Below are 25768 nucleotides of genomic sequence, written 5' to 3'. Positions count from 1 at the left end.
TGTAGGAAAAACAATAAAATCAAAATGCTCCAGTTGTTTTGAAAGTGATTGGCTATCCTGAATGCCTTGGTATGGATCCAAAATGATCTGCTCCGTGGGCGGGTTTCGTTAAATTGCATTCAGAAATCATATTTGCCCTTGGGCAAATACCCTTGCTTTTATGCATACTAGGCAAGTCACGTGCATCAAAATGGAATTCACATGGTGCTTTAGTCAAAAAGCTAATGTCAGTCATCATACCTTTTATGCATATCCAGTCCCTTGGTTCTTTATGCCCATTTAAATATGCAGAAGTGCTTTTTTTTTTTTTTTTTTTTTTTTTTTTTTAACCTTGCCTGTAAAGCACTGATATATAGATATAAATATATTGGCCATGTAATTTATTGCAGTATAGACCCTTCTCTGCATATGTATTCAGCACCTACAAATATAAATTAAAATCATGAGGCATAAAATATTTTGGTTGTTGGGTTCTGATTTTCTGAGATTCCTGCTGTTAAACTGTGGAAGTAATTCCTTTATGGGCTGTGCATCCATGCTTTCCAAATAACTACTTCAGTAGCAGTACATGTCTTATCTTTGTAGTATTGTAGTGCTGGTATCCTTGTAAGCTTCACAGTTCTGGCACAACCAGCACAGTGCCTAAAGGTGAGATAATCAGAGAATACATGCAGGGATGTTATTTGAGCACCGTATCATTGGACTGCACAGTATGTCCCTAGTTACTGAAAGGGCTACCGTGAAATTTAATTTAGAATTTTACAGACACATTTTGAATTGGAAATCTCTGTAATAACTTTCCCTTTGCTCAGCCTTTTAACTGTGAAATTCAGTTGGGGAGTTTTGAAGCAGCAGGTAGTGTCGCAGCACTCTAGAGGGATTTTGCCAGAATTCAGCTAAAGTGCTTGCAAGTGTCATTTCCATATTTAACTAATTTCAGTTTTTAATTAGCTCCGTGTGAAAAATGAGAGTTCATGCTGAGCTAAGCTGTCAGCATAGAGTCTTGTTTCCTTTCTAGCCTCTCAGGACAATTACTGCAGCATCCTCTGTTTTTTTCAATGAGAGTGCTTAGCCACTGCATGTTCAGTCCTTCCCATTGTTCCCTGACAGGAGTCAGTGAGTGTGTTGTGTCTAGCTTGCTAAAATGGAGAAGATAAGTTCTGAAAATATTTCACATACAAAAATTGGGTTAGTATGTTGAAAGAACTTTGCGGGTTTGACTCAGAAATATACAGGAGAATTAATGCATTCCTTCCTCAGACCTCACGGGTACTGTGCAGTCAGTTATGCTGTTCAGAACAATATCTGATCATTTCAGCTTCATTACTTACTGCATTGGGTAATACCATGTGTTAGAAAGCACAGTGTGAAAGTGTTTTTTGTCATGGTGCTTTCTGTAACCTGAGTGCTAACAATGAAGTGCCCCAGAGACTGTTCCGTCCCAAAGGCCTGTGGTCCTCTATAAAGAGAACTGCTTTTGCATAAAATTCCATAATGTAGTATAGGGATGGAGATTTGTTAATCCTGCAGCTGAACTGAAAATTTACCTCTGACGACTTGAATGCAAAAGTTAAAATAATTTTCAAGAATGAAGTGAGAGCTGCAGTTTCTGTAAACTCTGCAGAAATCTGGGATGTGAACAGTTTTCTGAAATAATGTGAAGAACTGATAGCAATCCCGAGTTACATTTACATGACAATCATATAATACCATTGTTATTTTTGAAAGAATGCAGTCATTAAATTGTCAAAATCACATTTAAATGGAAAAAATGGTGAAATAACTTAGTAGGTGTTATCACAGGGTGTGGGGGGTTTTTGAACCTTTCCTAGAAGGCGAGATTTCTAAAGATTTATGAATAGGTTTGGTAGTGTCTTCATTTTAATTTGTTTGTATTGTAGTGAACTAAAGATTGTGTGTATTTTATTTCTCACTAATTAGTATGGACAGCCACTTCCAGTAGGCAGAAGCAGATTTTCTCTATTAGACCATAAAATCAAATGCATCTTTTTCAATTTGAGATGGATGGGAAAAAGTCTCAGCTGTAGCACTTTCCAGGTACTTAAATGTTAGAAATGTTATGAAAGAAAAAGATAAATACATTGCAGAAACTTGTCAGATACAGTGACACTGAGGAGTTTCTAGTAGTTTTTCTTTTAAGTTATCAAGGAGCAGTTTGATACCTGCTTCCAAGTTGAAGCAAGTTCTTGAAAGAAAAGAAAAAGAAAGAAAAATAAATTCCATAGTCAAGAGTGAGGCTAAAATGCTAGATGGATTTTCTATATTGTTTAGGGGGGGGGTTGTGTTTGTTTATTTGTTTGGGTTTTATAAATACAGTATTTACTTTTTCATCTGTCAAAGAAAAGAGAAATATAATCCTGGTTTGATTGTTGGCCAGCTGGGTGTTACAGACACAAAGCAGAACTTGAGCATTAGCTGTGAAGTACTAAGGCTTAGTTTTAGCTACCATGTATTGGGTTTTGCCCTTTGTAAAACTGTCTTCTTTTTGAAGGAGAGTTCCCAGTTATTTTATTGGTATTAAGTAATATTGTTACATATATTAAAATTTATTATATTAATCATTTAACATAATTCATTTATACTTTACAAAGTGTATGTCAGTGAAGCCAAAGGTTTTTGTGGGTGTGTAATCTACTCATATTTTATTCTGTGATTCATCAAATAATTGTATACAGTGATGCATATGCTAATACATTATCACTCATGTCCAATTCACCCTGCAATTTAAACTGTTGACTTTGGAAGGTAAAGTTTTTTATGGATTGCCTTGCTGTTGCCTTTAGAAAACACTGTGTTTTCAGGCATTGTTATGATATTCACAGTCTCAAATACTTTAAATAAATAGATGAGTTCTAAAGTGAAGCTCTCTCCACTGAAGTCAGTGACAGTTATGACCTTGATTACAATGGGCCTTGATTTTAAACAGCTCTAAACTGCTTGATGATGAGCATTCAGCACTGCTGACCTCAGACAGTGAAATTGGCTTCTGCACCATTTTATATGCAAGACAGAAAGCTTCATTACAACGATCAGGTATCAGATGCTCTGTACAATAAGCCGGCTTCATTTTTCTGTTGTGGACAGCAGCTCCATCTGTAACAGTGATTTGTACTATCTCTGCTGTGAATATCTTGTTATATCAAGAAGATCAAATTGAGCTGGTCTTAAAAAACCCGTTATTATAAAAGGCAATTTAAGACAGAATAAAGAGAAGTAATACAAATATTAATATTTAATTAAGTGTATATTATGATGATGTTCCTTAGATGAATCTGGACATAGGTATACAAATTAAATAGAATTGTCTTCCATTACGCATGGTGCACAATTCTTGAAATGGACTTATGTAGACTGGTGCACTATCATGATGTTTCTTGGGACTTAAAATACATATGTGAGCTTTTCTTCATTCCTATATTGGCTGATGAAATTGTATAACACAATGATTTGGTGATGCAACTGATAATCACATATGAATACACACACAGAGAAATTCCATGTAAAATGTGTATTGCTGCAGTCTGAAAACTTGCAAGTCTGCCTCTTCAAAATAAAGCGGTGATCTGAAACTAAAATCCTGGCAGCTTATAAACCCTTCATTGATTTCTCTGTTTTCTCATGTACTTCCATATTGGTGTGATCACACTGAAATCATGCCCTCACTTGCAGCTTGTGCTTCCTTACCTGCTCTAGAATACTAGACAGGAAGATGAGAAGGCATGGATGCAGAAGGGCAAGCTTTTAGTCTCTACTTTGTTAGAAAAATTATTTTTCCTGTGAAGACAAAATAAGCAAGCTTCAGACTTTGAAACCTGCCAAGAATAAGACAGGTGTAAGATTAAAAATAAACTATATCCCAGTTATAGTAAACACATAATGGGAAATGCTTAATAGAAATCATGTAAGGACAATAGAAAAAAAATCTCAAAAATGTAACACAAGTCCAATTTGATAATTGCTTATTTTTAAAGAAAGTTACCATTAAGAAAAAAAGCCTTCAAAGGAATATGAGTTACAAGACTGTAACTGACTGGTTGTATAAGATATTTATCAAATAAAATCTGTATATCTGATTTTCTTATATGTTTCTGTTCTGGATCAGTAGGACATCTAATTCACAATACATTAGTAACATCAGCTTGGCAAGGCATATAGAAGGTCTCAATCTGCCTAGATACTAAATTTAATCTGTACCTTCATCTTAATATTATGATCTGATTTAGGCTACATTTATATGTACCTTTTGAAGAGTATCGTGAAAGAAGTATAAACAGTTTACAGTGTTGAAAATTAATGAGAAAATTTGGGAGAAGAAATCATATTTACATTTCATCTTCGGATTTATTTCCTCTTTGTAATAAACTTTTAACTCCAATAATTACATTGTGTACAGAGTAAAACTTCAAATTTTATCATTCATGCAAGGTTTTACAGACAGGTGATTAAATGAAACTATTCTGTATAATTTCTATTAAGGGAAGAATATAATCTGTGATTAGAAATTACACTTTTTCGCACTGTGGTCAGAAATTTGGCCTTGCATAATCATGCAGTTCCACTTCATTTAGTATATGCAAAGGAGTAATAAAGGTAAAAACTATTTTCTTATCAATATGGCTAACAATCAGAGGTTAAGTCAAGGTCTGACTGCTTTGAAACAGTTAGATTATGAAAATCTTGTTCAACATTTTTGTAGAGATTAGGGTGGTTGCCATTTCAGAAGATGAATGTAGTCCAATAAATGTTTGACATGATATCCCTTAGGGTTACAATCACTATTAACGGTAAAGCCGTTATTCTAATTCTTGTAAGTTCAGGCATCAGTGATTTAAGAGAGTATATTTGTGTCTGTATTCCTTGAAACACTAGTTTCAAGTCTCAGCTAGGTTATTCCTCCTCTTGCAAACAGAATAAAGACAAGCTGAGTACTTTCCTCATGATAATGGTGTCTTTTAGGTGTGAAATTAAAATTGGATTCAATTTACTTTTTATTAACATTAAATACTCAAATTTCTCCAAAAAAAAAAAAAGAAGTTTTTCCGTTGTGTTTTAGTCAAGAGCATCCCTTTCTGCTATTCCAAGCCTGTTTGAAAAGTGGTAGTACTTTGGCAAGGCTGGTGAAGTGGATACTCTATAGTGTGATTTGGGACCTTCCAGGCTGAAAGATGCTATATTAGGTAAATAAAAATATAAAAACTTTTCTTATTAGTTACAGCCATCTAGTTCAGATGCAAGACCAGAAAGATTGCAGCCTTGACTCTTAAAACTGCTGTATGAAGTGAGTTCATTTTATACAGTCTCAGGACCCGATTAATCTTGTGCCAGTTTTCTACGCTCCGTACAATCTAAGGCCTGTCATGAGAACAAATGAATAGTGCGCTCTATTCTGCTTCTCTTTAAGGTCTTTGTCATGAGATTCCAGATTCTGAAGGTAGCATGCAATGCTGTTACCCTTCTTGTGACAAAAAGATTGCTCAACGTGGCACAAAATCAAAACATTTCAGTAAAGAGGGCTGAAATGAGAAAAGTCAAAAAGTCTAAACCCAGGGATTTTTTCTCAGTCCCGGTCAGAATGGTGACTGGGGAATAACAGCCACCCCAGCTGCAATTCTTGTTCCTGCAGGCTGAAGCTCTGCTTGTTACCCTTGGGATTGGGAGCCAGGTCTTCACACCCCCGAAGTAACTGCAAGTGTGTATAAGCTTTTCAAGTATTTTTGGAAGTAGAAAGACTGAAGTTGGACATAGAGGAATGAACTTTCAAAGCATTGCATGGCAGATAAGCTCACAAATCACATTACTACTAATGGGATTTGTGGGTATATCTTTCATGGCGTGCTTTGAAAATTCATTCTGTTCAGTTTATTGACATGCACAGGGAAAGGAATCAGTCAGCTTGGAGGGGGGGTGTGACCAATTAAAAAAAAAACTGCTTTTTTTGGGTCCCCCTATTTTTTCCATGTGAAAACAGTGGCAATGAAACATCTTATAGGCCTCCTTCCATCTCCTTTTTCATCTTCAATAGCATTTATTCTAAAGGAAGCAATTAATAATTCCTAGCAGAAGTTTTGCTGCTGATGATAACAATGCACTCATTCATAGATCCTTTATGGTATTTCTATAAAATGCTTCTTGGGCTGGATGCTTTAAAGCAAAAACCCTGTTCTAAACAGTTTATTGTCTAAAAGAGTTTACATGCTGAGGGTGAAATTATGCCTAAGGGTTGCTTTTTTATGTTTAAGATTGTGTGAAGTCAACTTTCCTTTCCATTGTGTTTGCAAAAAGGCACAATATCTCCTGTGTCTCCCTGGTGAGCGGAAAGAGCGTGCCTGACATTTCTGCCGTGGAGGGGAGGCACCGTGCTTTCCCCTCTTACACAGCAAGCGCTATCCATACAAAGAGTGCAGAAGCAAGTCCAAGGGTCTGCCTATGTTTCCTTCAGCTTATGTCCCAGAAAGTGAGGTGCCAAAATTCAAGTTTTTCTGTAACTGTGTTTATAGGATCTCTCTTGGACTAGGGAATCACAGAACTATATTCTCGCTGCGGCTGTGAGAAGGCTAGCAGGAATGGTAGCCTGACATTTATTACATTTGTTGTTTCATAAATTTAATGGATACTCCATCCTCATGGCTTTCCTTCGGCAGTCAGAAAATACACTCTGTCTTTCTCTTTGGAAAGTTATAGGTTGTTGTTACATTAAGTAAAACTACTGAAGAGCTCAGGCCCGGTTAACAAGAGTATGAACTTGTAGATGGGTAACACATAGAAGCTTGTATGTGGGTAACAATATCAGCTTAATTCAGTTGATGGAGAAGTGAGAAAAAAACAAGTTACAAGATATAAAAATAGGCAGCAGTGCCATTATAGTTAATGGAGTTCTCTATTGTCAACATTGTAAACTAAATAAAAAAGGGACTCTGAAAAGTAAGAAGTCTTGTTCAAAGTTTTGTGTAGGATAAGTAAGGCAGAAAAATGGGTCTTTATTGTGCTCTTTAGCCATAATAGAGGCAAACCTACTGTTTCAATGAAAATAGCATGATCTGTTAATTCTTAAAGTTGTGTGTTTCGGTAATGTTTTAAATGGAGTTCCCAAATGAACTTTTAATTTGAGTTTATTAAGAAAATGTAGTGCATGACAAATAGCATACTGATGATTAAGATGATTTACTGAGAATGAATGACCTTGAAAGCAAGACATCTATTCATTGTTGAGCTTCAGTGGTCACAGTCAATAAGCAGTACTTTTTGGATACATTCTATGACAGTAATATTAAATTTAGATCAAGTGACCTTTTTTTGAAATACTACTTTAACCTTTTCTACAACAGGTGAATGCTCACAAGTAGAGGAGACAATATGATCAGGAGTATATTCAAAGGTTTTACATGAGGTCTGTAGGATTCTTAGTCATTAATATTACAACACAAGTTCATAAATTCCCTAAGTACTGGTAGTCTAGAAAATGTTTTTTTCACCTGATCTTTAATCTGTGGTATCAAATGTAAAAGTTAAATTCTTATTTCCGTGTCCCTGAGATCTCCACAAGTAATTTGAAAATATACGTCTCATAATTATAAGTGACTCAGCTATTAATTAAATAGAGTATTTCCTATTGTGCTGGTGAATAATTACACTAGGTTGAGAAACCTGCACAAACTTTGTGGCATGTCAGCAATTGCTATTTTATATACTACATTCTCAGCCTATTTAGATGTACTGAAGCTTATGCCCTGGGGGACCTAAAAATCACACTGCTTCTAGGAAATGCTTTATGACACAAAAATTCAAGGGTTTGCCTCTCATGTGTTGATCTAAACATTCCTTAGATTGTCTGGTCTGCTGGATAGGTAGAGACATCTGTGGTACAGTGTATGGGATAAAAATGCATCAAACACTTCAAGAAACATTGGGACTAGTGGATACACCAAGAAGCGTCATATACATGTAGGAGCAGCTGTGTTGGGTCAGATAAAAGTCAAATAATCCATTAACTTATCTCCAGCATCCAAAAGTGGATGTCTTGTAAGAACAATCAAATCATATATGCACTTTTCCTTACTGATCTTCCAAACTCTGGTTCTTCTAGGTCTTTTCTGGGATGAGGGGAGGTAGCATAAGAATATTCCTTGCTTTGTTCGCTCTTCACATACTGATTCAATATTTGACTTACTGGAGATTTTCAATTTCACCAAAGTTTCCGTTCAGTTTAATCACAGTCGGCTCAGAGCTCGTTATTTTATATATATTTTATATACTCCTCTCCAGTGTATGTTATTTTGTCTTAACCGGGTTTGAATTTCATCTGCCATGTTATGGCCCAGTCACTGGGTTGCGTTATGTCCTTACGCAGCACTCAGCCCTCCTCCTGAATACTGCAGTACCAGCAGCAGACTGTGCCACCACCCTGCATGGACTGTTCTCTGTTTGGAATGCTATCATATCATACATGAGAGTTTTGGACTTTTTAAATACTACTTTAAACTTTCCTGTGGATAATATGTCAATAGTGGCAGACATCCACCCAGCAAACCATGTGGCTTTTGTTTTGCTTTTAGAAAAAGGCCTGGGAATGTAGTGAAATTTTGAGAGATCTCTGGGATTTGGGTGCCTTCAGGAGGACTCTGGCATCCTTGTCACAGTCACACTGGGTATTCAAGGAAAAATAGAAAGTTCTAGCAGTTAGTCCTGTATTTTAGGAGAGACAGTGTTGCTTCTCTAGCAAGGAAAGTTGCTACTTGTTCACATTATTTTAAGACTGCTTCTTTCAATTAACAAAGACTGATACTCTTTGGTAATGATTTTCCAAGCACTTTAATGTATGTTAAAATGGATGAATTGTGGATTAGAACTTCCTGGAGACACTGTCCCTTTCTGCTGGTAATAGAGTATGAAAGGGCATTAGTATAACTGTGAGTGCAGGTCCTTGGATGTAGCAGTTTTCTTCGACAGAACTGCCTGAGCTGTCGTTTAATACAAGGAGTCATGTATTCCGTTCTAGCTGCATACTGACAGCGCTTGTACTCCTCCTGCTGCAAATGCGGCTGCGGGCTGGCCAACAAAATTATCGAGCAAAGGATGGTGTCAGCCTCTGTAAAACATCTACAACTTACTGAAACCTGACTTTGTCAGGTGTGTTTGTTGTCAAGTCCAAATTTTGTGGCAGAGGACTTTGACCGATTGTCCACGATGATGAGGTCCCTTGTACATAAATAATGCTTGCAGAACTGCCCATCCGACAAAGCCTAGTTGTCCTCTGTGTTCAGCGTCTGTTAATCATAAGACGCGTTAGCAAAATGTGGATCTCAACTGAGATTTAGTTCAGCGGATTCTGATCATGCGTGTGTTTGTGAACTGCCTTGTAACCTCTTCAGATGTGAAAGGAGCTAGGGAAGGCTTTTTGCTTTTCTTGTTACAGCTGTGCAATAATCCGTGCTCTTCAGACAGAGGCCTGAAAGCACTAGTTAGAATCACGTGTAGTGTTTTCAGGCACAGAGCAAGTTTTTCCCACGCAGTTCCTCCATTGTGCTCTTCTGACTTTCAGATGCCTGCTACTTCTGTCCTGGGCATCTCTTGAGGAAAGGAGATCAGTCATGATGAATTGTGCATTCATTTTGTAATGGGGGCAAGTAATCACTAGGAAATAGGCTTAACACACTCGATTCACTTTTGGCTTGGGTTGAACTTGAACCTATTTCTCCAGAGGAATAATAGTAAAACATTAAACCATTATGTTTCTAGTCTTTTAAGTAACTTATTTTATGAATAATAATTGAGTAAGATCAGTTTCTGGTATTCCTGGAATTCTGTTGCATGACCAAGAACTAGTAACTGGTAAAGAACCATGAGTCTCCGCTGAATAACATTTAATATAAGCAAGCATGGAATAACGCTTAATTATTTTTATAATTTTTGGGGATACATGTACTCTTTTCAAGTTATCTGGGTTACCCATATATATGCACCCAGAAGTGTCAAACACTACATTTCTTTTGCTTCAAATATTGTGGTGCATTCATATGAAATAAAAAATGTGCAGATAGTTCTTTGATTCTATATACTATGAAATGACAAGCTGCTAAAATTTAGTAGGTACTTTTTGTTTCATCATCTGTGATTCCTTAGGCCTAATTTGGAAATCACACTGATGTTGCTCAAGACGAAGTATATTGGAATAACAAGAGTTATATCATTGTTCACCTCATGAGCGGATGGAAAGGAAACTTCTGGTATTTCCACTCCACTATAATACAATAGCCTACATATAGCAAATGTACTTTTAGTGCTTATTTGCTAATGCTGTTCATGATGTAATGGACCAATTTATTTTTTCACTTGAAAAAAGGCTGGCCTGCTACAGTTAAACATAATATGACTGGATGTATCCTGACCAAGTGAGATCATAGTTTGATGGGTTCATTTTGGATGACAATAATTTAGGGTTTAGTAGGCATGACAACTTGGAAAATTGATATGTGGAAACATTCTGAATTCTGTTCACTGTATGATTTGCTTAGGGTATACTGAATTTTCTAACAGGCAGGTGGTGCGTGTCTTCCAGGCCTCAACTGGGAAGGGGGAAAATGGTGGATAGTTAATCTGCATATTTCTCCCTTTAAGAAGGAATACCACAGAGTAACGGGGGTAAGTGCAAACCCTGATTCTGCCCTGCCTGTTGGCAGTCACTGAGTTGTACTGCAGGGAAATATCCAGCACATGAAGACACCAGAGGTCTCGAATTTTAAAAATATGTGGTCTAAAGTAACAGGAGAGCACAAAGGGAAGGCAAAGAGCTTTCTGAGCTTGGAAACCATTGTCATTAGACTAAACTCTGAATGGAGTGAGCATTGGATTTGTGGCCAGAATGAGAGAAGACTGAATGAAAGAGGAATGGGGGGACACTACTGAGTCTCAGAGAACATTTAAGAAAGTTTTGCATGGAAGTTTGACCATGTTTTGTGGAATTGTATCCCTTTTGTGATTTCTTAAAATAATATGTGATTCATTCTAGCTATCTCTATCTTATATAAGTCTTAGATTGATCCTTGACAGCTGTACCACCTGGAGTGATGAACTAGTTCTCTGCTTTTGTTCTTGATGGGCATGCAGGACCAGCTTCCAGGTGCTTTCACTCTGTGTGTGTGTGTGTTTGTGCCTGTGTGTGTTGCTGGGGTGGGAGTGAGAGGTTGATTATTATTCTTTACCTAAACCTCCAGGATTTCACTTCAAAATGTATAGTTTCTATAGTCAATTTTTTTTAGTGATTATAAATACACAATTCACTGTCCTGAGTTACTAGATGTTAGTGTTAAATTAAATGAACCAGAAGATTCTGACAAGCTCAGTGTTTGAAAACCAGGTATCAGAGAAAAGAACTTAGAAGCTATGCTTAAATGTTGAGGCAAAAAGCGCAAACTAACCCAAATAATACCTATAAAGCATACGTAAGTGCTCTGTAAAATGTGATTTATGAATACAGCATATATGTAACAGATAAAATGGCACTTTTTTGTTTTAAATCTTCAGAGATATGTTTGAGCCTGAATAATCTATAAACCATATGTGGAACTCTGGAAATGTGTTCAAGTTGGCTGTTTTGGAAAATCAGCGCTTATCTTAACGATCACCTTTGGATCTAGCACAGTATACCATCCTAGCTATCTGGTGAATATCCTTTGGAGAAAATGGGGCCAGTACTGTAATAGCTGATAAAAGTGTGTCCCTGGGGAAGAAGGCAAAGCCACAGCATCACAGATTATTTAGTTGCAGGTTTTTCTTTAAAAAAAAAAACAAAAACCAAAACAAACCCCACACAACAAAAACCCCCAAAACAACAGAAAAAATAGGAAACAGGCACAAATTTACTGACCTAAATTTCTCTTCTGACATACGTACTCAACTTCTGAGTATGGATCCCCAAATTTCTAATTAAATGGGCTTCTACTTAGTCCTTTGCTGGAGGCATTTTTGTTTGATTAACAGAACAAAAGGTTAATCATATAAATTTGCCATCTCATGGTGTTCTGAAGCAGGGGACAACAGGTAGCTCCTTGTTCTCCCTGCTCAGCTGCCAGTCAGGTTTGCTGTATGCAATGCAAACACGGAACTTTCCCCTCAGGTCCCTGTGACATACTTTTCTGACGTATTCTTGGTAGAAGGTGAACATTCCTCATGTTTGTGACTTCAGCTGTCTTAGTGGAAGTTTGTAGATCACATAATGGATACGTGAGCTGTGCGGGAGATTGTCATCTTTTCTCATCTCTGTAAGGGACCATAGCAGACATGCAAATCCCTGTCCTGTTAGGAAGGAGCTCTAATTGCTCCCACCTAATGTGTATCTATGATTAAAACACAGAGCAATGGAGTTATTAATGAAATCATGGTATACTTGGAAGCAGATGGATCAGTTTTCCTTACTACCGTGCTAATACTTTTATAATTCCTTGTCTGAATTTACCTGGTAATTATGAGTTAGGAACTCTAATTCTCTTGGACAGGCTATTAGTTATGAATTCCTTATCCCTTTGTTGTAAGGAATGGTTCACACTTGAAGCAGCAGATTTTCATCTCTGCAGGTGACCTACATTTATGGTTACACTTGCAATAAAATAAAAAAAATAAAAATTGCGACTTTGAATAGACACACTGAGAGTATAAAACACAAAAGTCTAATTCTCCTCTATGACTTGTTTCCATTTCATGGTTCTGAAATTCGCTTAATCTTTATGCGCTTTTTGCTTGCGGGGTTAGGTCCAGCTAAACTTTGTCTTTGGAACCCTGGTGTGTATCTACCGTGTGAGAACTGCTGACAGTTCAAATGCCACAAGCTGCCCTGCTACCTGGTGTCCCCCCGCCCTCTCACATCTACAGCACAGATGATGTCTCTCACTCGATGCGGAGGGCCTGTATAAGCTAGCAACTCGCTTGCTGTTTTGTTTGAGCTTCATGTCTAATTTTTCAGTTTCATTGCCATACTGAAAAGAAAACTAGTCGCTTGAGATTAAACTGTAAAGCCTTTAAAAATGTTTGTTTTGGACAAAACAAGAGTTGTAATTGAATAAAACATTTGATCTCACATAAATTTTTTGTGTATTTTCCAGGAATTCTTTCAAATTCAAATAAACTCCAGGAATTCCTCCAAACATTCCCTAGAAACACATTTTGAGTAGGTTCTTAGCAAAACATCCTTTTCAGGTTCATACTTGACATTTTTTAAAATACCAGATGCTTTAATATATTTTCAATTTTTTTTTTTTCTGAATAGAAAAACAAATTGAAAATTCAGCATGAATGCAAAATCTGGCAACTGCCCTCTTCACATAAAATGTCTCTGGATTTTAGTTACTATACTTAGACATCTGCTTGGTCCGTAGGTATGTCTAGGGGAAGGTGATGTTATGAAAGCTGTCTTGCTTCTCAGCTGCTTTTGTCAGAAATACGGAGGGTAAAGTCTGCACAGATTGTGTGCTGAGATAGATGGATTCTGGGGATGGGGTTTGCTTTGTTTTGTTTTCTTGGGGTTTAGGATTACGTACATGAATCGGTCACATCTAAATGGATCCCCTGTGTTCACAGATTATCCAAGTGATGTCTCAAGCACTGTAAATTGCAGTTCCTGTGACAAGTCACTTGCCTTACCTGTCCATAAGGTTTATTCTCTGATCGCTTGGCTGTGTGGCCACTGACGGTCCATTTGTAACCACACCAGCTCTTCTACAGATGCTTGTAACTGGATGCTGAATATCTGCTAATCTCAGGTGGATCTGACACTGCATAAGTGAACAGTTGCAAGGATGCCTATAATCGTATATTTTTTCTGCCCCTAAACTGTCAGTGAATCCCCTCAAACACCATTTTAGTATGTAACTGAAAGTTCCTATGTGAACAGGAGGAGTGCTGATAGTGGATGTGAAGGAAGTGAATAAGAACAGCTTTGTGGGCTTTCCTGTCACTCCCTCACCACTCGTCGGTATTGGGAGGATGCCACAGGGATGACATGGTGAAAGTACGGAGATGTATTCAGGTGGCTTCTGTTTATACAAGGTGAAGAGGCACATAAATCCACAAGCTGAATGATTCAGCCCTGTCAGGTCTCATGCGTTATGCCCAGGACTTACCCAGTTAGCACACACACACACCACACACATCCCAGCGCCTGTGATGCCAGCATGGTGGTGCGCGGGCTCTGCCACGGTGAGGGCTGGCCACGGGGGCACGGCAGCGGTGTGGCCCAGCCCGCTCAGGGTCAGAAAAAATTGTGAGGACGAATGATTGGCAAAGAGTGGGGTTTGTTGAGAAGGTTTAACCTACAGAATGCTAACAGGGGCTGTTAAATCTGTTGATTTAAATAAGTTGTAATAAACACAAAATAATTGCGTTACAATGTAATTAGGATGCACAGGGCTAAAGTTAATTTTATAATCAACATATAAATTATCACATCTAATTTAAACTCGGAGCCAGCGTTTGCAGCAGCACATTGTTTCCCGGAGCGCGTCCCCCTGTAGTGTGTGCAGCACAAAGGCCGTCAGTCTGAGGGCAGCGCTGACCTCAGGGTATGCTGGGCCCCGGGCGTGTTTCCTTTCATGCGTCACTAACTTAGAAGATGCACTGTCAGGAAGAAGACAGATTTATGTGAGCCATCATGGCTTTCTTTGGGGTTTGGTTCGTGGGTTTGTTGCCTGCCTTTTAGCATTTTAACATTCCTCTGAGACGAGTCGCTTTACCGTGGTTTCCAACAGATGCCCAACCACAGTCAGCCGTAGTCTCTCCCCCAACAGTTTTACCTGTGCGTGGCCTACTGATGTTTCCCGGCTTTGTGTCTCTGGCAGCGATGCACCTCCTGGGGCTGAACTGGCAGCTCCAGCCGGCGGACGGACACACCTTCAACAACGGGCTGCGGCCAGGCGGGCCGGCGGGCGCAGAGGATGGGCCAGCAGTGCCAGCTGGAGGCAGAGGTGAGGCTGCGGCGCGTCGGGCACTCGCACAGGGAGGGGTGGCAAAGCGTCACTTAAGGCTGGGTTGGGCATGGCTGGGGCTGTCTGCGCTCTCCTGCTGGTGGTGGTTTGCTGCTCAGCTGCTCACCTGCGGCAGTTCTTATTCTGGCCCTCTATGCATTAGGATACAAGTTAGGTAACTTCTAGAACCTCATCTACTAATGAACACGTGCTCTCTCAGACGTTAATCAAGAAACGTTCAGTCAAATAATGTACGTTTCTCTGGCTGTATGTCCCATTCCAGGTATAGCTTAGAGATCTCAAAGAGAAAAAGCCTGACTCGGTAGGAGTCTGCTTGAGATGTCAAGGACTTTGGTTTCCAGCCAGAGCCAAATCCCTGTTTTTAATTCTTTCTCAGATGTCATTCTAATAGAAAACATCAAAGACAGAAGAATTTGACCCATAGTAAGTAATCTGTCCTGTGATTCTAGTATGAGCAGTGTAGGTAATAAACAGATTCTTTTTCTCCTAAAGAAAACTGTTCCAGTGGAGGATGACAGACGGGGCAATGGGAAGAATGTGGGAAAATCTAGAAATAGAAATACTTTCTTAAACTGAGAAAGAATATATTAAAAGTACAGAGAAATTACATGCCATGAAAAGGATTTTAATCATTTAAATGGAATGCTTTTTAATGGTGAGGTTCAGGTGTTTTCTTTGCTACAGCACGATAAGGCTTTCCCTGGTTATTACAAAAATTATGATAAGAAGACAGAACAGAACATTTCAATTAGTCAAAGCACCTCACAGGTCTTAGTGTACAGTGAGGGTGGGATGGGATGACTGAAACAGAAGTAAGAGCTCCTGCTATTGCTCAGCAGAAGAGTTTTGTTTCAGAGCTGAGCACCATCTTGCTCTCAGGACCTGTGGCTCATGTTAAACTTAACAATTGATGAAGCATTAGAAACAAGTGCTAATACAGGATACTTGCATTGGACATACTGGAAAAGAATCAATTAAAATAGAGCTGGGAAAGGAAGCCGAGTTGTTCTTTGGTGTGCCCGATCATTTCATGGATTCACTTCTATTTTCAATAAATGATGCTGCTGCACCTCAGCTTCTTCACATTTACTGTGGAGGGACTAATTTTGACTTTCTCCTTTTCATGGAATCCTGCATCCTAGTAGCGGCAAAAAAATGTAGATTTTTCAGACAGTTGTTTGTCAGCTTGTCTTTCATCTCTGACTGACTGTAGGTCAAACCGGATGAACAGCACATCCCTAAGTACAATGCAGAATGTTTATATTACTGCTGAACTTCTTCCAGATTGTGCACAGGTGAGAGACCCTATGGTTTTAGGCAGGAACCTGAAGAGCTCAGGTCTGCAATTATGGTCACTTAGCAGACAACTGCAGTGTTCAACACCTTTCCAAATTCCCTCCCCTGCAGCTTTTTGTTGCCATCTCTGTGCAAATATAGGGCAGTAAGACTGTTGAATTGGAATGTGCTCATCTGCCTGGGGCACTTCAGTGCAAATTCTGGCAGTTTATCCCAGCCCCACTCTAATTAGCTTTGCACATTTGAAGAGGCTGAGATGCTGGCTGTTTTGGGAGTGGTAACCTCCTGTAGAGGAGACAAGGAGACAGAAGTGCTAGTTATGTCTTCAATTGCTGCAGTTAGCTTTCCTCAGAGTGTGCTGGAAAAGTTTACTCATTCTTCTGACATTTTGTAGAAGGTTGCTAAAGTGTTGATAATCTGGGAGGAGGGGAGAGAACAATATTTAGGCAAGTAATCTTCCACAGGGGAATAATATGAATGACAGGTTTGGGTGAACACAAGGAATATCTAAAAGACAAATTCTTACAGCTGGGAAGGGTGAAAAGTTTTTTACCTCACCTTTGCTTTGTTATGTCCAAGTTAATATTGCTATCCCAGCAGTTTTTAGGAAAGCCTCTGACAGCTTTTAACACAACAACCATTTCAGGGCTCAGGGCTCTGGCTGTGGAGAGTGACCTTTCTATAATTGACACAACTCAGGATGAAGCCATTCTTTTCAAAACACGGGTCTCCCAAAGAAACCTTTAACCCCTTGACTGAGAACGGCCACTTAAACCCAAGCTGTGCCTACTCAGCAAGCAAGGCATTTTAAAGTAAAGGAATTTAAAACAGGGGCGGGGGAAGACAGATTTTTCAATTGGATCTTCTTGTTCCTTATTAAGAGAATGAATTTTTGTATGAAATAATAAAACTGCAATTTAAGAGGAATGTAAATTACTTTGTCACTGCATTTTCCTATCCAAATAAAACCAAAATTCACTATTAAGATAACACAGTTGCAGGTTTTTGTAATTACACACTACATCTCATTAATACTGGGGATGTCTGAAAGGAGTAGGCATGTGTAACGGGTAGAAAAATCCTCAGTGCTGCTGTAAAACTGCGATTGAAGTCCACCATGTTCTGACTGTAAGCAAGGCACAAGATAGGTTTTCAGATTTGTCTTTAGGCTTTGGAAGTTGTGCTGAACTAGGGATTTAGAATAAGAGACAAAAGTAAAGAAATACTCCTTTCTTAACACAAATTACAAGGTAGTATCCCATCATAGTACATAAAACCCCAAAAGATGATGCTGTCATGGAATTGTGGAGTTGTTGCAGGGATTGGATAGTGATGACATAAAAAAGAAAAAAATTTTCTGAGTGTGAAGCCCATTTGTCTGTTACAGTTGCATAAGGGTTAGAATTTTGGTGCCAGCAAATCTAAATTGTGTGTGGAGGCGGGGGGAGGCAATTTTGGGAATAATTACTTCTTCACAAAGAAGTGAGTTAGATGACTTTATGGGCTTTTCCTGTGCCTAGATTTTTAACCTATGCCAAAAATATATTCTACATTTTAAATGATGTGGTAGGCTAGACATACATACATCGCTATAAAATATGTGACTATCTGTGTGCTGTTTCCTTTCTAAATTGACAGAATATACTATAAAAGTCAACTTTAATAATTTCAGAGGACACCTGATAAACTAGCATTTATGTGGAAATATCCAAACTAACTTCAGCTGCAAATCCAAGTAAAGAATGCTTCACCATAGAGATTTTGTGGTGTGCTTACAAATTTAGCAGATTTTCTACTAAATCAAAATTTACACAGTATCTTTTATCTTGATTATTTTGTATAATCTGTAATACTATAAAAGTAAGACGTTGTGGTCTATGATCCTAGAAACCCACATTTTAAAAGACACCAAAGATAATTATGGGCAAGGATTGTGGACCTGAACGATCACCTCAGTTACCATAAATATACTGGCTGAGTGGAAAAGGTAGATTTGAATTTGTGTTCTGATACTCTCATGATCCAGGGCTTGTGTCTCTTTGGACCAACTGGCTTGATCCAGGTTCATGCTCAGTTTAAGAGATACTTCACTAAGGCTACCACAGTGTGTGGATTTCAAAAAGACAATTACAGTTAATTAAATGGTAAAGTATTGAAGTGTCATGAAAAATACTTGTTTCCAGTTATCAAAATCAGCTTCTTTCCAATTATCAAACTCAGCATTTTAAATATAATGGCAATAATGAAATGAAGAAAGCTAAATTTGCTGTTAAATTGGATACGATCTTACTTGCCTGCGATGAGAGAGGGGAAAAATGGATTTTACTATTTACTAATCTAGCAGAAATTTGCTTTGAATAGATATGGCAAGCTGAGCTCAGCAGCCACTGTGAAGCCATATAGGTTGTCTTCAGCTCTCTCCAAATGATGTCGAGACCTTGGCCAGATGCTGCAGCTCTGAGGCACATTTTGGTTTGCACACAGAAATTATTATTTTCTAATAGTTAAGATATTTTATTAGCAATCCAGCAGACAGGCACTGTTCAAGGAACAACAAAATATATAAATGGGAAGATTTGCCACCCTTAAGTATTAATGAATTGGGGTTCAGATGCAAATAGATAGGCCCTGGCTTGACTGCCTGTGACAGTGGTGCTGTGTCCCTGATGAAACCTAATCCTGCTCATCAGATGGGAGAAGGACTCCAAAACAACTGGAGGGAACTCTTTGTCACTTTGCAAAAGATAAAAAGATTAAAAACTCATACCTCATTAACAATGTAAGCAACATGAGGCTTTTGGTTTCTACTGTTTCCTTTCAGACACCTTGAAACAGGTGATCAAAATGTAATAACAATCAATGTATTTTAAATGTCACTTCAGTTACCTTCATTCCACTTAATCAAGACCTGCCATCATTTTCCAGGTGGATTAATCTTATTAAGTAGTTACGTGGCTAATGTAGTGTAGATCTTAATTAACACGTTAGCAAGCAGAAATATTAATATGGATGCTGTGAAGTCTTGCAGATGTGGTCATCTGGAAATATACTAGGATATAGGACTCTCTTAGCAAAAGCAAAGTATTTGACTTCAGTTCAACAGAACAGAAGAGGAGTTTTACTTCTGTGATTGTGTTCGTGGTGACAGCATGAGTTTCTGTATTCAGAGTTAGGTGATGAAGTTTATTATAACCCATCAGAGATGATTGTTGTGTTGATGTGTAAATTCATGCTAGTATGCATTTTTTCTTTGTGAAATGCAGTGAACTAGTAGATCTTAATTTTATTTCAGTTATAATTTGCTTTTGATTCTGAAAACATTTGAATCTTATGAAGCCATGCCCCCATGAGTGTGAAGATGTGCCTAAATTTTTAGGTGTATCAGGGTATTAAGGCATGTTTATTAATTCCACCTGCAGGGCCAGATAGTTTGATTGCAGCCGAGCCAGAGCAGTGGTCTTAAGCAGACGCTCTCTTTGCAGAATTTCTTTCCTTTCAGCACAAAAGAAATATGGGATACTGACCAGAAAATTGAGACTGTGATTTTTATCTCAGAAGCTGTTTTACTGGACTCCTGAAAGCTCATACAAATTCTCAAGCTTCCTTCCTCCTCACTCGACAAAATAGAGCTCATTAGTACCTTAGCATCTTCAGCATAACTGAAGTTCAAGATGTGTCATAGCAACTTCTCCAGACAAACTCTCATTTCCTGGCTTTCTCCTTTATTGTAGCTGTGGGAATTTGTTTTGCATCAGCAGTCAGTCTATTGTACACATTTCAGAAAGAATCTGTTTCCACTTGGGTCCTAGGGCACTTAGTAGTAGATACTTTGAAGAATAAGTTCATATTGGAAGTGATCAGTGTGGTAATAGTACATACCACTGATTTGTCCACTGAAGAAATTTGTATAGAAATGACATTTTCTACTTTCTTTGTTTTCTTTTTTTTTTTTTTTTTTTGCCTGACAGTAAGAAATGTCTGGTCATTTGAGTAGCAGATTTACCTTGAAGAAAAAATCCAGCTATCATTGAAAACTATAGTAATTCCCACGCATTCTTTTTTGGCAAAAAGTCAGTGGAGCGTGTTTTTATATGGAATGGTTTTCTTTACACAACTGAACCATAAATTTCTTTGGAATTCCAAGTCATCTGTGAAAATCCCTAACTATAAAACAAGCAGCAACACAAAAATATTAGATAACAACATAAGGAAAGCTATGTCTGCAGCAGTGATTTATGGGAAATGCAGAGATACAGGAAGAAAAGTGAAATTCTCTTTAACCAACATTGGTGGTATTTATTACTTGCATTTAATTTGAAATTGTCCAGATTATCTTGGTAGTTCATTATGGATCTGTTGGAATGTTTTTTCTGCTAGATATTTTTCAAGAGTATTATCAAGACGCAATTTAGTCATCGCCGTTATAAAGGCACACAGTCAAAGCACTGGAGTTAATTGCTATTTAAATGTGATGTCTGTAGTGTGACACTGCTGGTAGCCAGATTTCATTTTTAGTTTTTAATTTTAACTACAGTATGGGAGAGGAGCCTATAATAAATACTCAAGTGAATCTGGTTTCAGTGTAGATACAGTTCTGCCTCCATAGCTGACACTGCCTAACATCAGTTAAATGAGAGGCTGACTGGGCATGTCCTACCCGCTGCCACCTTGAAGCTGACCTCCAGCGCAAAGACGAGGCCCACTGACAAGTTAGCAGGGGGAGTTTGTGTTGCTGCTGTCATGTATCGCCTGTTTGATAGCTTCAAAGGCAAATATACTTGAGTGCTAAAGCAGTCTTTTCAAATGTATATGCCAAAATAGTAATTCAACTGGGTAAATAACACAGCAGTTTAAATGAATAAGTGTTATTTAGTTGATAAATATGTGTTTGACTGAACGATTGAAATGGCTCCCCTGGGTAAGATGAGGAAGTATGCTTTTAAAACTCTGGTTTTAGATGTTTGTAGAGAGGAAATCACAGGGAAAAAATATCAAGTATCCATGGGCTTATGAAATAAACAGACAAAACTCTTAAAACATCACCCACAGCAGAGATAATGATGTTGGGATTTATTTGTTCGCAATCGTATGAGTTGTTTGGGTTAGTCTTTCTTCCCAGATTTGTCGGTTTGTCACATCTGTAACTTCACTTAAATGCAGTTTATGTTCTCTGAATGTGATCTGCAGTGGTCCATCAAAATGGAAGAGCTTCTAAAAGTAGCTGGAGGGGAGTGAGTCAGGTGGCAAGATACATTCTCTGCATTAGGAGGTGAAGACGGAAGGGAGCTATAAAAAAAATGTTTAAAAGTCTCTGGAGACAGAGTTCATAAGTGAAGCTGTTACTGCAGAAAAAGACATCACAAATATAAAGCTAGGATGGTGTTCTGCTTTTCAGGTTTAAAAAAATAAACTTAAGCCTATTACCTAAGAAAAGAGGTTCAGTGGTCGTATCTACTTTGTATTTAATTTCTGTATTTCTAACCTGGGGAGGAAGGAACATGAAGAAGCCAGTGTTGAGACACCTCCTATTTTTATGTGACTTCTCTGCATTACTGATCTTCAGAGTGAGTAACTCAGCAGGAATTTATGAGAGTATGTTTCAATAATGCATAATCTATATGCATTACTATCTCTGATAGTTTGCTGGACTTAAAACTTCATAAGCTGTTAGTTAAACTTGCGAATATAAAACTTTGATTTTAGTACAACTTCACGGGTTTCTCAATTTTGTTATTTCAGCGTTGTAATGTAGAGCCATAAAAACAGGATGTCATGTAGCAAAATCTTAAAAGCAAAAATAGGTTCCATCTCAGCGTGCCAGAGGTGAGGCAGCAGGTGTTTCTCACAGATGTGGCACAGGCTGGATATAGAGCAGAGCCATGCCATACTACAAAAATACAGACTGGAAAATAAGGGGTCATCCAGCTGTTCCACTTGTTCATCCATTCTTCACTTGTGATAGTTGCTCATCTAACCTGCTCTTAAAATCCTCTGCTGTGTTGAACCCCTGCAGCTGTCACAGTTCTGTTACCTAGAACGATTTTCCTGAGACACTGAGATGTTTCAGAAGGGAGTGGTTTGGACAGCTAGAATCCAGATCATTTATGTTGCATAGCAAAAAAAGACCATCTGTGTGAGATAATGCCAAACTGAAGTGAATCATTTTAGTATTAGGATCCTGATTCATGTCTCTAGGCTGATTGATAATTACAAATTCAATTGTCTTATCTGCAGTTTTCATCAATTTTTAAACTAACAACTTCAACATTTTTGTGAGAAATGTAAAGGAGTGTTTTTTTTCTAGTAATCTTTTGTTGGGAAAGTTTGACATGCAGTATATTTGTTTAACTGTGAGGTGCATGCTGAAGTAGTGTGAATTAACTCTTTGTAGCTTAATCGGTGTAACTGAAGATTCCTGACTTCTGAAAAATGCCCTTTCCTGGATAGAAATACAGACGAGAATTTGGAAAACGTAAGGAGGCTAAGGCTAAATTCAGCCAGAAATATTAAAATTTGAGCCTCCATAAGAGTGAAATTTATTTGCAAAGTTAAAATTCTAGGGAACATATACCTAGCGGACTTGGAAGCAATGTAATTAGCACAAGTCATTGATGGTGGTGTTTTGGAGCTGCTTCAATAGCCAATGAAACCATCATCTCCAACAGAGACTCTGGTGGTCTTACTGTTTGCACTTGCTTGCACTGGCTACAAGGGAGGTACAGTGGCTGAAGAAATATTCAGTATAATTTCTGCTTGATATAGATGAGAAACACATGACTAATTTGTAAAGCAGATGTATGCATGAGGGCATTCTAACACTATGTCACTTCTTTTAAGTGTTCTGACAAGGATCCATTTTTCTAAAACTTACTCTGTTCCATAGACTATTGATGTGTGTTAGTAGGTGTTTCAGTACTTAATAGCCCTCATATGTGTATGTTTTTATACATATATGTTTGTGGCATGAGGTAAGTGACTATAAGGTGCTTATTTTTTAACTAATTGGAATATTGGGTTTGTGCTGCTGATACAAGCCGTATCTCTGAATTTATGTGGCCACTGCTTCACTGAATTCTAGAACTGTATTAAAAAGTACAAGGTATTATATATATACTGTATTAAAAAGTATAAACATAAAGTATTGCTTAAAAAGAAACAAAACAAGAGGCAGATTCCAGCATCGGGGGGAGGCTACTGATTTCAAACAGATCTAAACTCCAGATTCCCCCCCATTTTACATGTGGATTTCAGAAATAGATTACACTTAATTCTGTCTGTCAAAGATTTGCACTAGCGTCCATGGGCTGGAGCAGCTTCGTAGTAGACATGTAACTAACCAAACTGAAAAAACTTATAATGCGCATAATTCATTGAGTATAAGGTGTCTCTGGACAGAGAATACTGGAAAAGTTACCGATCTATTAATCTTCCCACCTTTATTACTTATACAGCTTTTATCGTAATAATAATAGGTACTGTAGTACTTCCTGGAAATGGCTTTTTCTTTGACTGTTTCACCTTGACTATGGATATACTGATCCTGAAGAACAAGGTTCTTTAGAGTGTATCAAGGAATCTGTTCTCCGATTAGGTATCATTGATGTTCATTTAGGTGTGCACAGCCTGCTTCCAAAGAAATAATTTACAGCATACTTTTTAAGAATGTTGAAAAAAAATCATCATTTATTACCATAACTTGGAATTGCGAGGTGAAGTAAGTGCAATGTTGTACTCAAAGGAGATAAAGGGGCCCTCAGTCTTATGCTGACTTCCCAGCTCTGCCAGTGATTCCAGTACAGCATTCAACAGGTAATTTCATGTGCTCTGTGCCTGGTTTTCCTGTCTATGTGGGAAGAACTAATTGAGATTCTAGTGAGATGGTGCCTGACTTCATTGAGGTAGGATCTTGGAGATCTTCTGTGCAGCAGTCCATTAGAAATGAAATAATGTTGTTTTTATGAAACTTTACATGTTTGAATCTGATTGATACCTGTGTTCTTGGGCAGCTCTAATGGTGTGTTGCTTGACATTCTCAGCCATTTTTCCTTTCTTTGCAGCCTCTCTTTGCAGTTTCTTCTGCTTTCTTTTTTTCTTAGTGCTGTTATTGTAGACCTATTAACATAGAAAATGAAAAAAACAAACAAGTTGCCAGAAACTGTATAGCAGTTGGTATTCAGAGCATTCTTTTACCATTTCAAAACATTGCCAACATAATATCTGTTTCATTATGTACCAGTGTAAGTGCTGCTAACATAGATAATTTGGAATCTATAATTGAAACGATGCTATTGCAGCTCTCTCAATTAAAGACAGTCAAGACAGAAAAGCTGTTATGTACTTACCTGCTGGAATTATATGTCATTCTGTGTCATCCTGTTACATTCATACAGTTCTGGAATATATTTCAAAATAACTTGCCATTTATCGAAAACAGCATTACACCATGAAAAAAACATGAAGTAAACATTGTACTGTCAGGTTGTATCAGGTGTCAATACCATCCAGTTTGTATTAATAGTGTTATTACTGATATCTTTAGATTTTTGTGATTGTTAACAGGTATTTTCTGTGGTTTTCTGGTCTTTACAATGTCTGTTGTAATAGTTTTTAAATTGATTTCTCACCATGTTGTTTGGGAACATGGAACACAAAATCAAACATTGCTACATACTGTAGCTTGAAAGCACTGCTGACTCTTCATGTATCACACTCCATGTTTAAAACACATGTAGCCTCAGAACCATCCTGTTCACCTGAGAACAGAAGGGATTTGCACCATGTTTGAAAGGTTGACTGGGGCCAGAGCACTCAACCAGAAAGGTCTTGTATCTTGTCTTCAATAATGCATGCTGAAGAACCATCATATGATGGATTCTACTAACCACAGCACGAGGGAGAAACACTTGTAGATAGTCCTTGCTTCAGGCAGAGAGAACTTAAAAGGTAGTGCACCGAGTTGTACTTTCTTTCGAGAAGAAGATCCATGTTAAGAATACAGAAACTGTCCTCTAAATTCTTTCCTGTGCATTTCATTTCTTCTGTCAACTCTCTGGTCTATGACCTGGAGTTTATTGGACTACTTTACCATATAAAAGAAAGGTAATAAAAATTTGCAGTCAGTTCATTTAGGTTGAAGCTACCTCTTCAGTTCACCTTTCTGATAATTTTTTTCTATCCCGGCTTGCATACAAGATGCAACTGAAAAGAGCACAGGGAGGTTCGTATGTACTTAATTGACTCTCTAGTGTTACTATATTTGATCAGTAAAGAGAAATCACAGAATTAAAGGGTTGGAGGGCTTAGAAGATTACAGATGCTCCACAGAAAAAAATTCACAGTTTTCCTACTTCAAATATAGGGGTCAAATCCTTATGTGTATTGATTGAAACAGCAGGCAGATTGCATCAGAATAAGGAAGGAAAGTTACAGTTTGATTTAAAAGGTGCCATTGCCACAGATGTTTATCTTGAATAATAATT

At 37.9% G+C, this 25768-nt stretch overlaps 1 protein-coding gene across 5 annotated transcripts in view; it reads left to right on the top strand.

The window, feature by feature from the left end:
• Nucleotides 1–25768, top strand: part of TENM2 (teneurin transmembrane protein 2) — a 698234-nt gene that overhangs the window by 549519 nt on the left and 122947 nt on the right. For all 5 annotated transcript variants that reach the window (XM_055717811.1, XM_055717810.1, XM_055717809.1 and 2 more), the window contains exon 9: nt 14847–14972. In XM_055717811.1, the coding sequence (XP_055573786.1) occupies nt 14847–14972 (126 nt within the window). The remainder of the gene's footprint in view (nt 1–14846; nt 14973–25768) is intronic.

The sequence above is a fragment of the Falco cherrug genome, chromosome 8, assembly GCF_023634085.1.
Source record: "Falco cherrug isolate bFalChe1 chromosome 8, bFalChe1.pri, whole genome shotgun sequence".
Taxonomy (NCBI): Eukaryota; Metazoa; Chordata; class Aves; order Falconiformes; family Falconidae; genus Falco; species Falco cherrug.
This window is presented reverse-complemented; position numbering and strand designations above follow the sequence as displayed.